General features: G+C 40.6%; 2 protein-coding genes across 4 annotated transcripts in view; one reads left to right on the forward strand and one right to left on the reverse strand.

Annotated features, from left to right (window-relative positions):
- CYTH3 (cytohesin 3) overlaps positions 1-14,363 on the reverse strand; it is a 425,983-nt gene that overhangs the window by 222,441 nt on the left and 189,179 nt on the right. The gene's annotated exons all lie outside the window — the stretch shown is intronic.
- The window catches only part of CRAMP1 (cramped chromatin regulator homolog 1), a 41,302-nt gene that overhangs the window by 18,353 nt on the left and 8,586 nt on the right, over positions 1-14,363 (forward strand). For all 3 annotated transcript variants that reach the window (XR_010621967.1, XM_065732536.1, XM_065732535.1), the window contains exons 7-15: positions 1,624-1,709; positions 2,422-2,545; positions 4,053-4,134; positions 5,098-6,366; positions 8,327-8,504; positions 11,088-11,269; positions 12,048-12,122; positions 12,719-12,800; positions 13,555-13,659. Coding sequence is in view for 2 of the 3 variants with exons in the window: in XM_065732536.1 (XP_065588608.1) it covers positions 1,624-1,709; positions 2,422-2,545; positions 4,053-4,134; positions 5,098-6,366; positions 8,327-8,504; positions 11,088-11,269; positions 12,048-12,122; positions 12,719-12,800; positions 13,555-13,659 (2,183 nt within the window). In the remaining variant the exon portion in view is untranslated. The remainder of the gene's footprint in view (positions 1-1,623; positions 1,710-2,421; positions 2,546-4,052; positions 4,135-5,097; positions 6,367-8,326; positions 8,505-11,087; positions 11,270-12,047; positions 12,123-12,718; positions 12,801-13,554; positions 13,660-14,363) is intronic.

The following is a 14,363-nucleotide window of genomic DNA, read 5'->3' on the forward strand; positions in this document are numbered from 1 at the left end:
TCCTTTCCCCTGCGTGCAATACATTTGTTGCTGAGTTGAAAGTCTTGACTGAAAGTGATTATCTAGCTATTAAGAATGACAAATGTGAACATGCACAATTCCGATAATCTCCTGAAGCAGGTAAACTTTAACAGAAGATGTTTGGTAAGGTCAAGGGAAGCTGGGACTCAGAGGAGCTCTCTCTGGCAGTTTGTTTGCATGTTTTGCCTGTGTTACGCATCAGCTCTGACTTTGTTTAGTAATTGCTTGGTGTAGGTAAAACAAATGACTCTGAGATGCTTGTAGTGAAACCATCTCTTCCTAGCTGAGATAATAACACAGCTTACAGATCAAAAATAATGCTTGAAAATATAACTAACTAGTTATTTAATGTAAAGGCAGAATCTTTGTGTTAAATGTTCCTTTATGATTATTGAAGCTAAGAGCATCCAATGCTGGACTTCTGTGTACTTGTCTTTAGGATTTCACTTTAGGATATCATGCTCATGTCCACACTGGCACACACAGGCTGCTCACAGAAGTTTTCAGAATCACTAAACAGCGAAACTCAGTTAGAAAATGTAGGGAATCTAAATTGCTGTCAACCCAGTCTTTTGCTAGTTCTTTATTACAGCAATTTTCCCTTGGCTTCTGATAGCTTAGTGTAGATTCAGGAGATCTGCCCTTTCAGCCCTGGGCTGTTCTGAATATGTAGAGGTTCACAGTGTAGTACCTGAAACTTCTGAGCTGCTCATCTCTTCCACTCAGTCTCTTCGGGTCTGGCTTTGCCTCCTGCTCCCCCTTTGTGACCTTCCCTCTTAGCTGCGTAGTCTCAGTGCTCACTTTGTGAGATGTTACCTTCCTTATGTGTAAGAACATTCCCCATAATTTCTTAACTTTAGCAGCAAAGACTTGGGTTTACTTTGCTGCCTCTGTGCTCAGTGATCCCTACTGCTTGAGGTGTAAATACTGCCATCAGTACCTTTGTATCTGTGCCTCCCTGCCTTTTTAATTCTCTAAAAGAACAACAGAGCTGAGTGAATGAAGATACCTCCACTGCTCAGGAAGAGAAAAGTATTCTTGTTTTGAAGGATCTTTATAGCTGTTCTTGTGGTATTGGAACTAAAGTGAAACCATAATGTAGAAGTGACCTTTTAGGTTCCTGCACAGGTGGTTTGGCCTCATTTCTGCATCAGTTGTGTTATTTACATTACAAAGTGGAAGACCTCTTAAAAACTTCAGGTTTTTTTTTGTTTTGTTCTTATAACGAACAATTAGGAATGTAAAGAGGAGATGAAAGCAAAACCAGTTCTCTTTTCCAAACAACCTTTATCTAAGGGTATTCTTCAACCTAAGTAACCCGATTTTGGTCTATATCTAACAACCCTTCCCTTAGTGCACATAACAGGACACGATGTCTTGTGGATGTCTGGAAGAGGAGTGTTACAAGAGTAGCATTTCTATAATGAAAAGTAAGGCGATTAAAAATAATAATATTAATAAGCCTTTGTGAATCTGCATTGCAAACCCTTCTGTTTCTTAATTCCTGTAGAGATGATTGTGTGTGATTGTACCACTGCTATGTGCATACTCACAAACTCTAGTTAATGGTGCCTGTGAATACTTCTCTTCCAATATATTCAGGGCTACGACTGTTCGTTACAAAGGCAGAAACCTTCGTATCAAAGCTCCAATGTGCAGGGCTTTGAAGAAGCTCTGTGATCCCGACGGTAAGAGATGCTGAAATGTGAAAGAGTTTTGACAGAGAGCTGGAAGAATATGAGAGTAGGCCTGTTTTAACATGTACATTGCTGGCTGGAGGATATGTGTTACTTTGCATTTGTACTGGCACAGATATGTCCCTGTTCTCTTAATGTAACCATGTTCATAGAATCCTGCTAACTTTAAGATTCACATTGCTCTCTAAGTCTTGAGTATGGCAGTAATGAAATTACAGAGGAGGGATGTAAACTGTGCAAGACTGCTACTGCTTGGCCAGCTTTGCTTTCACTGTATTTGAAGATTAGTCTTCCTACTATATCAGTGAATAAACAGCAGTACATTTTTTAGCATTGAGCATTCTAGACTTTTTTTTTTAACCTCCTTTATTTCAGCTATGTGACTTCCCTTCCCTTCTCCCACTTCCCTCCCACCTCCAGTAAGTGGTATCAGTGCAGTTTAAACATCTGAGGTACTGTACTTGTTCAGAGTTTCCAGCCATGTGAGACTGACACTGCAGTGTCAAAGGCAAAACATAAATGTATTGGAACAGGAGGTAATCTAAGGAAGCAGGCTTCCTCCTCTGGTAAAGCTGAGTTGCTTAAGCTGTCTGTAGGTGGTGCTGATAACTGTGAAACCTTACTTTCTTAGTAATTGAGCATATAGCATTCTGCTTGGGCTTTCTTGCTTTGATCTGTGCCCTTTGTGCTTCATTTCCCTCAGGCATTAGTGATGAAGAGGACCAGAAGCCAGTGCGTCTTCCTCTCAAGGTCCCTGTTGAGTTGCAGCCACGAAATAATCACGCATGGGCTCGAGTGCAGAGCCTTGCTCAGAATCCACGGCTTAGGTAACAAATACCTGATTTTGATGCTCAGTAGAGATTACAGAAGTGTGTGAGCAGCATTCTAGCATCTTGCTGTCTCTTCAGAGGTCTCTTTACAGTCTGAATGGTACATAATTGATAATGCAGTTTGTCTAAACATAGTTATTCTGGAGCCTTTGACCAACCAGAGTATGATTCACACTTGAAATTTAATTTACCATTACTCTTTATAACCTTTAATTTGAGTAATGATAGGAGGTACTAAAGTTGGGGATGGATTTGCTTTGTGCCATTTACACTCAGTTGTCAGAGTAGAGATGAATGGAACAGAGATGTGAAGCTTTAGTTCCACTAAAATTTGTTATTGGACATGCAGTGAGACTGGGGCATAGGGAAAGGAAATAAAACAATGGTCAGGGACACCTGCATCTGGAGTTTGAATGTGTCTAATCATAGAATCACCAAGGTTGGAAAACACCTAAAAGATCATCCAGTCCAACCATTCACCCATCACCAATAGCTCCCACTAAACCATGTCCCTCAACACAACATCCAAATGTTCCTTGAACACCCCCAGGGTCGGTGAGTCCACCACCTCCCTGGGCAGTCCATTCCAGTGCCTGACCACCCTTTCAGAGAAATAGTATTTCATAATGTCCAGCCTGAATCTCCCTTGGTGCAGTTTGAGCCATTCTCTGTAGCCCTATCACTAATTACACAAGAGAATAGGCCAACCCCCAGCTCACCACAAACCCTCTTCAGGAAGTTATAGAGAGCATCAAGGTCTCCCCTGAGCCTCCTCTTCTCCAGGCTGAACATTCCCAGCTCCTTCAGCCTCTCACCATAAGATCTGTGCTCCAGATCCCTCACCAGTCTTGTTGCCTTTCTTTGATTGCAACACAGTGGTAGCAGGATTGAAGATATTTAGCTTAACTTGCTCCCAGACCAAATCTGCTTGGTTTTGTTGTTCAGTGCTGTCAGTGGCTGACCATTTGAGTACTTAGAGCTAGTCTGAAGTTTGTGTCTGAAAACACTAGGCCTCTGTGATGCTGATAGCTCCTTCATGTAGAGCATTTCATTATAATGACTGAATGCTGCACAGAGAGGAGAAAGAAGATGTGTAGTACAAGATTTACTTTGTAAAGTGCTTTGAGAGCAAAAAAGTAGATAGATTTTGTCCCCGTTTTTCTTTCCATGCTTCGTGTAGTAGAGTTGTGCCTTGGTAGAACTACTCTAGCCAAATCTTGCTACATTTTCTGATGTTTTGTTGGTTTTTTTTCTGTCCAGAAAAACGGTATCTTGAATCACAGTGATCAGATTTATTGGATTGGCTAGCAAGTTACTTATGTATTAATGTTGCCTTTTTTGGCCAGCTTTTTTTGTTGTATTGTTTGGGAATGGTGGCTGTGTTCTCTGTGCTATGCTACAGAATGCCAGTTTATTCCCGTAATTCCCATGCTAGCACTGGGGCTCTGTTTTGAATTTCTGCTGACATATTTTTCACTATTCCTTTGCTTCATCTTGCATACAGGATGATTGTGGAGTTGCATCGGAAGGTTTCCAGCCTTATTGAATTCTTGAAGCAGAAGTGGGCTCTCCATGAAGTGCGTATTGTATCCTTTCCTTCTTTAGTCTGTTCTGTATGCCTTGGGAGCAATTCCCTTAAGTTCATTTAAGAAACACAAGTCTACTTAATAAATTTACCAGCCCATGCTTCATAAAGGTAGAGGTAGTATCTCAGCATCACTAATGCAAAGGAGACTTTTGTGGGAAATTCTGTACTGTTCATTCACTTCTACTTCAACTCTTCTGTAGTATGATCCCCAGAAAAGCTAGTAATAAGTGAAGTCCCCTGCCTTTATTTCATTACTTTAAAAAGTGAGCTTAGTCTGTTTCATCATAGATAGGTGATGGTTTTGTAGAAGCTTATGTACTAATTGTTTTGCTTCCAGTTTCAACAAAGAAATTGAGGATGGATCTTTCCCCTTCCTTTATGCAACTTCATTAAATGAACATTTACACTTCTTTAGGTATCTGCTGCTGCCTGTTATGTTTTATACAGTGTCTGATCCATACAGCTTATTACCCTGCCTCTGGTATTTCTGACTCTGAGCTTGGATCCATAGAGTAAAAAGATTTGTGAAGAGAATTCTCTTTTCTTGTTTACTTGTATGCTGTATCCTCTCCTTAGTCCTTCAATGCAGGTTTTCCTTTTCAATTTGAATGTCTGGAAGAAGTATCACATACCATTCAAAACATGTGAAGTGGAGGTTATTGCCCAGAAAGGGAAAACAATTTTACTGATAGTGAATTTTTTTTTTCCAAATTGCAATACTGTGTGAAGCAGAGATTAGTAATTTTTCCTGAACTATAAATTTAGTTTGTGCTTGTAGCAGATCTTCAGTATGGTGTTTATCAACACAGGACTTAGCTCTGATCATAGAGCCTTCATATCTGCTGAATAGGGAACATACACCCTTGACTAGCTACTGACTTTGTTCATTTGCAAAACAGGCCATCGGGTGCTTGTTTTGAAGGGACAGATAGTGGTTACAATCCTTAACGCATCTTTTTAGCGCAAAACACTAGAGGAGCGGCAGCTTCAAGACTCCAGAGATACAGAAACAAGAGGCAGCCTCTCTGAGGAGAAGGTGATGCTCCATCTCTTTCCAGGAGAGAATTGTACGCTCACTCCACTACCTGGGGTAGCCAGAGTGGTCCACTCCAAGGCTTTCTGCACAGTGCATTGGCAGGAAACTGGCAAATGCAAACAGAACACAAAAGACTCTCATTTATTACCACCTGCACAAATTCTGGGCATACAGAGTGGTCAGGGGACAGCTAGGGGACAACTAAAATACCCACGGGGAACGGAAGGCAAGAGTGTTGGAAGGGCTGAGAGCTCTACAGAATCGAGCAGAACCTCTCAGCCCACAGTTGAAGTTTCTGCAAGTGCTGAAGATGGCTCCGCAGATTCTGGTCTGGTGGAAGGAGCAGTCTCAAACCTTGGCATCACTAATTCTCTCAGCAAGCCGCCTTCAGGACTTCAAGATCCAGAAGGGAATCATGAAAAGCTGAGCTCAGCGGCCTTCTATGTGGAAGGCAGGGAGGCCTTGGCTGGTGACCAAGCAACAGTATTAGCATCATGCAGCTCAGCTTGTGCTTGCAGTAAGATTCCTGATGTGGAAGAGCTCTCTCTGCTCGATCCATTCCCACGGTACATGAAGTCCTGTCAGGACCTTATTGTCCCAGAGAAATGTTCTTGCACAGAAAAGCTGCACGGGAAAGACTCTGCTCCAGCAGCTGGTGATACTTCTCCTGTGGCTTTTCCAAGTGGGAGGAGCACAGAGACATCAGACTCCTATTCTCAGCTACTGAGAGGTGGTGTGGCTTCACCCAGCAGTGGCATGGCCAGATGTGAAGCTCAGGCTAGCCACAGCCAGAGCCAGCAGCTTGATGCTTGTAGTACCAAGGAGATAACAGATGCAGTAATGGAGGATTCTCAAGAGAAGCTGAGCTCCTCGTTTCCACCTCCACCTCAGGGACAATCTAATACAAAGTCTCTCAAGGATGACCCAAGCCGGCTGTCTCAACAAGTTAGAGAAGAAGGATGGAGCCTACGAACTTCTGAGAGCCTTACGCTGGCTGAAGTCTACCTCATGATGGGCAAACCGAACAAGCTGCAGCTGGAATATGACTGGCTGGCTGTCTTGGAGCCAGAAACCCAGGATGCTAGGGAGCAAACATCTGAATCAAGTGCTGTTCCTACGTGTGCTACCTTTCACAAGCAGAGACTTCTAAACTGCCTTTTAAAACTCATCTCTACTGAAGTCAATCCCAAACCAGTAAGTAGCTCTTCTTTACCCTTTGGATGGTAAACTCTTACTTGAACTGGGAAATAATTCCTGTTCCTGTTATTTTCTGAGTAAATCACTAACCAGCTCTGTTAAGATTTTAGAGATTCCTGTGTTACAAGAAAAAAAAAAGTCAAAACAGATGTCAAATCCACTCTGCTGCTGTTACTATGTTCTATCTGCCTTTTACTGTATGTTTTAGTTTCTATTTGTCATGAGTCCCAGTAGTACTACTGTGAAGTCAAGATATGAATCATGAGCATAGTAAGGTGCCTTCTCGCAAAATGTGAAACAAAAACCACAATCCTGAATTTCAATGTTAATGTAGCTCAGATCATGCCAAGTGGAAAAACAGTCTATTTCTTGTGGATTGGCTAGCTATGGTGATGGCTGTAAAAGTTGTGAGACTCTAGGATGTGTTTAACACATCTAGAAAAACAGTTTCTTCCTTAGGCAGACAACTGGGAATTAACTTGCTTTCCTTGTTGTATGTTGTAACCAATGTTTAAGATCTGCCACTGTGTTAACTTGGCTGCTATTTCTTCTTACTGTAATCAATTGAAACTTAATAAAACGTAATTTTCAAGATAAAAAAAAGCTAAATTCAGCAGATCTGACTGAATTCCTGTGATGAAGATATGATGAGCTAAAGATACCATTTGCATCATATTCTAGCATAGGATGCAAATGAATCTCTCTTCCCTGACACCCGTGGTCTTTGATCTGTGTTGTTTGGTGCAGACTTAGTGACAGCACCTCCTTTCCCAACCTCCTTTTGTTTCTGATTATACAGTCTTACACTCTGAGACTTTCTAAATGTAGAACCATCTTCACTCATCTATGGCTCCTGATTTAGATTTTGTTCAAGCTCTAAAGACTTCTGGTGCAGCATCAAGCAGATCTGTGACAATGCACAGATCTCTTGGCATCTCCTGCAGGTGATACATGTGACAGCCTGGGAAGGCACGGTTTAACAACTGCAAGTAAAAGGAAGGGTATCTCACTAGACCTGGGGGAGGAGGCAAAGAAAAGACCACAATAGGAGGCAGTTATTATTTACAAATGTTTTCTTGTCTTGTTGGCAACTCTTTGTCTTAATCAAGGCAAGCTAATAGACCTGAAAACAATGGAGTTCTTTTGGTTCCTTTTAATACATTCCGATAAAAAGTAATGTCACTTTTTTTCTTTATTTGTCAAATACCACTTTATCTTTTTCTGAAACATGAAATATATAAGCTTCTTATGGCAGTGAATGTCATTAGAATGACATATGCATTCAGGAGTCAGGGATGATATCTGCTGACTGGAAGTACTAGTAGTACTGCAGTTTGCCCAGGATTACTGCTTGATTGTTCTGTGGTTCCTTCTTTGAAATGAAGGTTACAAGCATAAAACAAACTGTGGCAAATTGCGTTGCACTCAAGCATGGGTGTTAATTTTATGCCTGTGGTTGTGCACAGATTGTTTAAAAAGGGTACATTTTCTTGAAAACCATATAAGCAGTAAGGAAGTCAGTTGGATAGACCTGGAAATTCAGTAATGTGCCATGTCACGTGCTTCTCTTTTTATAGTCATGTTACAGTATGGAGTAGGAAAAGGCATGGGAAAAATTTCAAAACTGTCTTTATTTGGCAAGCACTGACAGCAAAATATTTTTGGCCAGGTCTGCTTTCAAGGTTCTGCTTCATCTTAGATAGTTGGAGCTTATAAAAATTTATCCTAAATTAAAAGCAGCCCCTCTTTTGTTACAATGACAAATCTTTGTCATTACCTCTACTTTTAAATGCATATGGGAAGAGTTGCAGCCTTCCACCACACGCTCACAGAGGCGTTAGAGTGTGTAGAGGTATTTTAGAATGTCAGATTTTTTTTCAGTGTTTCCTAAGTAGAATGTGTTTGGGTGTTTGCCGTAACTGTGGCCAGTATTCTTTTAATCTACTTGTGTTTCTAGGCCCCTGAGATGAGCTCTGTTGCCACATCACCTATAAAGCCTACTCAGGAGGAGCAGTCACTGACTCCTCCAGGAAAGGTGATTACCATCAGCACCAGAAGTCCAGGCTGCACTCGAAATCAGTCTGCCCTTCGCAACAACAAGACATTTTCTCCTGCCGCTGCTTCCAGCTCCTCAGGTGAGTATTCATAAAAACACATTTCAAGGGATCAGACAATGAATACCTTGTACCAGGATGGGCACTTTCCAGTCACGTGACTCTGAGAGAGTGAGTGTTCCTACTGTTACGAACTTTATTGCTTAAGAACGTGGTATATTTGCTTTAGGGTTGTCCTGAGTTCAGTTCTTTGAGTCTTGCAAAGCAATCTGTCAATAATACAGGTTTCAGTCCAGAAAATGTCTTAGCAGTCAATCTTGGAGAAGATGCTGGCATTTGCTAGGAGGAAGAATGAGAAGAGGTTTGGGATCTCCAGAGAGTGAAAGCTTCCAGACATGGAAGACAAACACGTGGCATAAAGGATGTTGGTAACATCATCACTGAAAAATTTCTGTCATTCTTCTGTACAGTACTGATCAAAGACGGTCTGAGTGACTTTGGGTAATTTGCATGGCTTGGTCAGAGGAGCAGGAAGTGCTGAATACAGCATTCTGCCTAGTTTGTTTTGCTCAACAGCTGTGCTTGAGATACTACATTCAATGTCGGCCTCAGGTGATGGCATTCCAGGATGTTGGACTGAGAACCAGGCATGTCCTGACTCATGCTCTATTGGTAGATAAACTTAATCCCATTTGTCAGCCCTGATACCGGCCTGAGGGTGTTTTGAATCTAAAATAGTGATGGATTATGACCTTTAGTATACAATAGCTATCGAGCTTCTTTGTATCCTTATATGCAGTGTGATTACATGGCTGCAGTAATCTGACTATCAGGAAGCAAACTGTTTTTGATGATGTGTCTTTTAGGTTCGTTCCCTGATAGACATAGGTCCTGAGTCAGGCTAGCTGCAAAGTGCATTTTCATGTTTGCCTTTTTTCTTTTCCTAAAGATGAATTGATTTGCCCTTCTTAGTAGAAAATAAAGAAGGTAGCTCATGTCCTTTGCAGAAGAACTGAAAGTGTTGACAGACAGCTTCACAAAAGCCACACAGCTAGCTGGGAAGAAAATAACAGGTGTTAAAAAGAATCATGCTAAGAGATTTAGAAAAGAGTAAAACAACAACTGTGATGCAGCCTAACTTGTAATACCTAAAATATCACTACATAATTCAGGCGCGTCCCTTGACAGCTTTTTAAAGAAAATATGTTGTGTATGAACAATTCTGAGTCAGTCAGGAAACACAAATATATCAGTTGTTCAACATTTTTAATTGTTTTTTAGATACTTCGCCATGCTGTAATTTTCACTATCCTACTGGGAAAAAAAGCAGTGGTGCAGAATGGCAAGGAGGGGGTGGCAATTCTGTTTTAGAAAGGAGAACAGTAGTGTTCTCCTGCCCAGGGAGGTGGCAGGCTTTGGTGGGGATGGCTGAGTCAGATGACTTTTGCCTCTTTGCTGATACATGCAGCCCAGCTGGAGCCTGTGCTCTGCCAGGCATGGGTGCTGTACTGAGCCATTTTTGTCTATTACAATGGAACGGCATTGTATGTACAGCATATAAGGTAGGTATGCTTAGTTGTTATCTTGCAATGATGCACTCACAGTACTGTTTTTCATTCTAACTGATGGCCTGCAGAGTTGGCTGTGAAAAAATGCAATGTTGTGAAATTATTTTTTGAAATGCAAACAGAAATTTTGCTGTGTCCAGGTGTTATTATTTCAAAGTGCTGTATGTATTTCTAAGATGGTCCATCTTTTGGAAAATAGTTTTGGTAAATTATCCCTGCTTTTTTTTTTTTTTTCTCTCACCACAATTGTTTTATTGAGATTGCACTTTGAGCCACCACTCTGGAGAAGGGTGTCTAAGTAAAACCTACTTATTGTAAAATGAATCTGTACTTGTAATATCTTAGCCTATGAAAGGAGTGGATCAGGTGGATATAGAGCTTATACAGTGGAAGAACTGACCCTCAAGTGTGTAGATTGCACTGAAAGTATTGCCGTATGATTATTTTCCACGGAAACTACAATGGGTACAAAGAGCATGATAATGCTATTTGATAGAGCAAATTCTCAGCTACAAAACATTGTTTTTAGCATAGTCACCACCATTAGTTATGCATTTTTCCTAGCAATGAAGAAGAGCTTCATGCCATGTTTATACAAATCTGTACCAGTGGAGGTGCCCCACTGTCACTGTTGCCTCTGCTGAAATGCACTGCTCACTGATTCACTGTGCCAACATCCACCATTTCTTCTCCACTGAATATTGAGCAAGTGTCAGTGTATGTCAGTGAGTACCGTTTTTCCACATGGAGAGGAATTCATTTGAGCCCCTTTGCTTCATCTGCACTTCCATGTTAAATGCCATGCTGTCAGAGTGCCCCTTTGCTCCTATCTGTCACACAACAGCATAATGTAATGGAGTGTTGGTGGGAAGATTGAACCTCTGCTGCCATCCCACCATTATCTGCCTCTGATGTCATGGGCCAATGCAGTGCAATAGGAGGCACTACTTTTGGATCAATTCTTGCATTTCAGCTTGAGTCCAGACTGACAGTGGCAGGGCCAGAATCCATAAATCTAAGCTCTCTCTGTAATCCTTCAGTTACGAAATAGTTATTTTCATCTTCATTTCATTTAAATTGCACTAAAATCTTCCAGGTTTGAGAAACCTCCCTAGACCTCTGCTGGTGGCTGGTCCTTCAAGCTCTGGAAGCACTGATGCTGATGGTGGACTCTTTGCAGTTCCTACGACTCTGCCCCCCAACAGCCGCCACGGGAAGCTGTTCTTGCCTAGCAAAGAAGCAGAGCTGACCTTCCGGCAGCACTTAGACACAATCAGTGTAAGTGAGACCAGTGTCTAAAAATGTGCCATTCTGTTCCTGAGCCAGCTTGCTGGGTTATAGGTCTTCATTTCGTCAGGAAGTATGAGCATCCTTACAAAGCAGTGCTTCCAGTAGAGCTGAAGCACAGTGCTGTGTCAGCTGAGTTTAGTCACAAGTTGATTATGTAGTTACATTTTGAGGTGACATCTCTTCCTCAGAGCTGAGTGCCATCATGCTCTGTGATGAAACTGGCTGCTGCAGTAAGATTTATTGGCAAGGTTTATCACAACTGGCTAAAAGTGCAGTGAATTTTAATACAACCTCATTTGTTTTATTTAGTTGAAATGTTTATGCAATCTCAGTACCAGCTTTCATACCAAGCTGTGGCAGATAAGTAGTGAAATGACTTTATGTGAGGTGAAAGCTTTGTCCCCGTAGAACAAGAATTAAAATAATGCACTGCTAGTGGAGAATTTCTTCTGGCAGAAGGTTGGAGAGGTGAAAATAGTGTTAATTTTTCGGGTGAGGAAATGGGATTTTCTTATTGCATGTGGTTTTTCTTTCACTGCGTGTTTGAGGAGCTTTCAGTTAGGTTATGAACATGTTGGTGTTAGAACATCAAAATCAAATGAGATATGCTTAATTTAAAGGTAGTCTGGGAAAGACCATTATAAGTTTGAAACAAAGTAATGTTTTAATAAATAGCTGCAGTTTTATTGAAAAAGAGTTTAGGGATGTAACTTATTCTGCAGGCATGCTTAAAATACTGTCTAATGCATTTCCTGTTCTTCTCTAGATGCAGTCAGACTTCTTCTTGCCAAAGCCAAGGAAGCTGAGGAACAGGCACTTGCGAAAGCCGTTAGTAGTACAGGTCAGAATAATGTGCAGGGTGTGAAATGGGGCCACAGACTTGTAGGGACTTGTAGTAGGGGAAGAACATACAAAAATAAATTATAAACAAAATAGTGGAAACTTGTTTGGGGGAAAAGGAAGTTATCAAGTATCAACATGCCTGTTGGTCTCTTCTGCTCTGTAGAAGAGCAGGAGATCTAGGAACTACGTGTTTTAGAGTATTTTACTACCAAAAACCAAGTCTATGCAATTCCGTTTATTTTTTAAACCTCACAAATGATGCAGCTGCCTCTTTTAATTCATTCTTGTTTAATTGTGTGGGAGGTCAGTTCGCCTAGATTCAGTCCTTAAACTCAAGATACTGTAGTATCTCAGGAAATTTGAAAATGATTGCATGAATAACCAGAAAGATGTTCAGTTCTAATTCACATTTGTCTGAGAACTTTCCATGTGGAGATTTTCTCTTATCATAGCTTATAGAGGACACACAATTCATATCTGTATGTAAACATTTATACTTTAGAAGGTATCATGAACTTCTGTACCTTACAAGACCAGTTTATACTCAACTTGTAATAAAATGTGTTCTGATTTATTGTTGTTTCTATCACACAGAGAACACTGCTGCCCAGACCATCTGGAAATCCGTCCCAGCATGTGTGTTCCTTTTCTATCCTATCCAACTCGTCTATTACAGGTGAGTTCCAGGTATCTCTGTCACTCCGTTGCTGCCATGAGGTCTCATTGCACTGCATAAAGGAATAACTTCTTAAAAGATGAAAATATATTTTCAAAGCCATAGTTATTTATCAATCAATGCGTTGAATCAATTCCCACAAGAACATGCAGTTGTTCTCCTGGATCACTGTTAAGCAAGTCATGATTGTGACTGAAGAAAACAATTTTCTCCTTTTCCTAACAGTGAAATTAGGGGAGAGTAAGCAGTATATTTTTTTTTACAAGGAGATGAAAATTTGGAATAAATTACTAAGGTAATTTTTGTTCTATAGGGTGTAATCATTGGTCTAAGTCTTATAATGAACTTCTCTTAGTACCTGAGATGCTGTTTAAATTTCATGCAGTGTGAACAGTATACTTCACACTTCTCCCTTCTTGCTGATATGCTACTCTTGAGTACGCTGGTAATACAGGTGATATTGCATCTCAGCTTCAATCTCAAAATCAGCATTAGAGGTTAAAGGTTATCCTCATTCAAATGATGCAGGCAGCTTCAGTTACACAGCAACACTTGCTGTTGCATTTCTATAATAAGGTGCTGGTTAGCTTGTGTTACTGTTTAAGTCTGTTTCATTGTCCCTGCTATTTGCATTTGTGTAAGCTAGCTGCTGCTTGGAATTAGTTTATTTTTTTCTTCCAATGAATTGTGTTGTGCTCTGCTTTAAAGATGTTAGATTTAATTTGCTTGATTGGTATTTAATCCTTCACTGTAGGGAGAGGTTCATTTCGGCCAATCCAGTCCTCGCTGACTAAAGCTGCTGTTTCTCGTCCCATTGTGCCCAAAGTTCTTCCAACACAGGCCACCAACCATCTGTCCAGTAAGTTGTTTGTTAAGCAGTGAAAATTATGGTCTGTTGTGATCTGTGTGGTGTTACATTGCTGGTTTCTTTTTCCTGGGTAAAAATGGTTAGTGCCTTTTGAAGTTAGAGAGAACTTTTGTAAATGGTATTTTACATACATATCAGACACTGTGGCTGGAGAAAGGGACAGTCCAGGCTGGCTTTTTTTTTTTTGCTGTGTCTGACCTGCAGGCTTGAAAAGGATTTAGAATTGCTAAACCAAGTTGAGGACTTGGGTGATAGGTTGTTTGTTTATTTTTTTTAAGACCACTTTTAAAAAAAAAGTGGTGGTGACATACACTATGACTTCCTCTCAGATATCTACTAACATGGCATTAAAGAGTTCTGCAAAAAAAGAAAAAGCAAAGGTAGCTCAAGCAACTACTGTCTTGCAACAAAATAAGATGGTCCTGTAATTAGAGTGCTTGGTGACATAGCAAAGTGAGTTCCTCTTAGAGGCTTAGAGAATTCTCTGTGATGAGAAGACAGTCAAATGTTTATGTGGATTTTAAAAGGTCTGGGTAATGTTGTTCATGCAGTAACCTAAGTTTACATTTTGAGGCTAAATTGCTGCTGGAGGCAAGGTGACAAAATAAGACTGTTTTTATACCTCTTCTGCTAAACCATAGGAAATTTCTAGGAATTGCATAACCAACTATACAATTTCAGGAAAAAGAGAAAAC

This window comes from Cyrtonyx montezumae, unplaced genomic scaffold (assembly GCF_038088225.1).
Source record: "Cyrtonyx montezumae isolate F1298 unplaced genomic scaffold, pur_monq_1.0 scaffold_16, whole genome shotgun sequence".
NCBI classification, from domain to species: domain Eukaryota; kingdom Metazoa; phylum Chordata; class Aves; order Galliformes; family Odontophoridae; genus Cyrtonyx; species Cyrtonyx montezumae.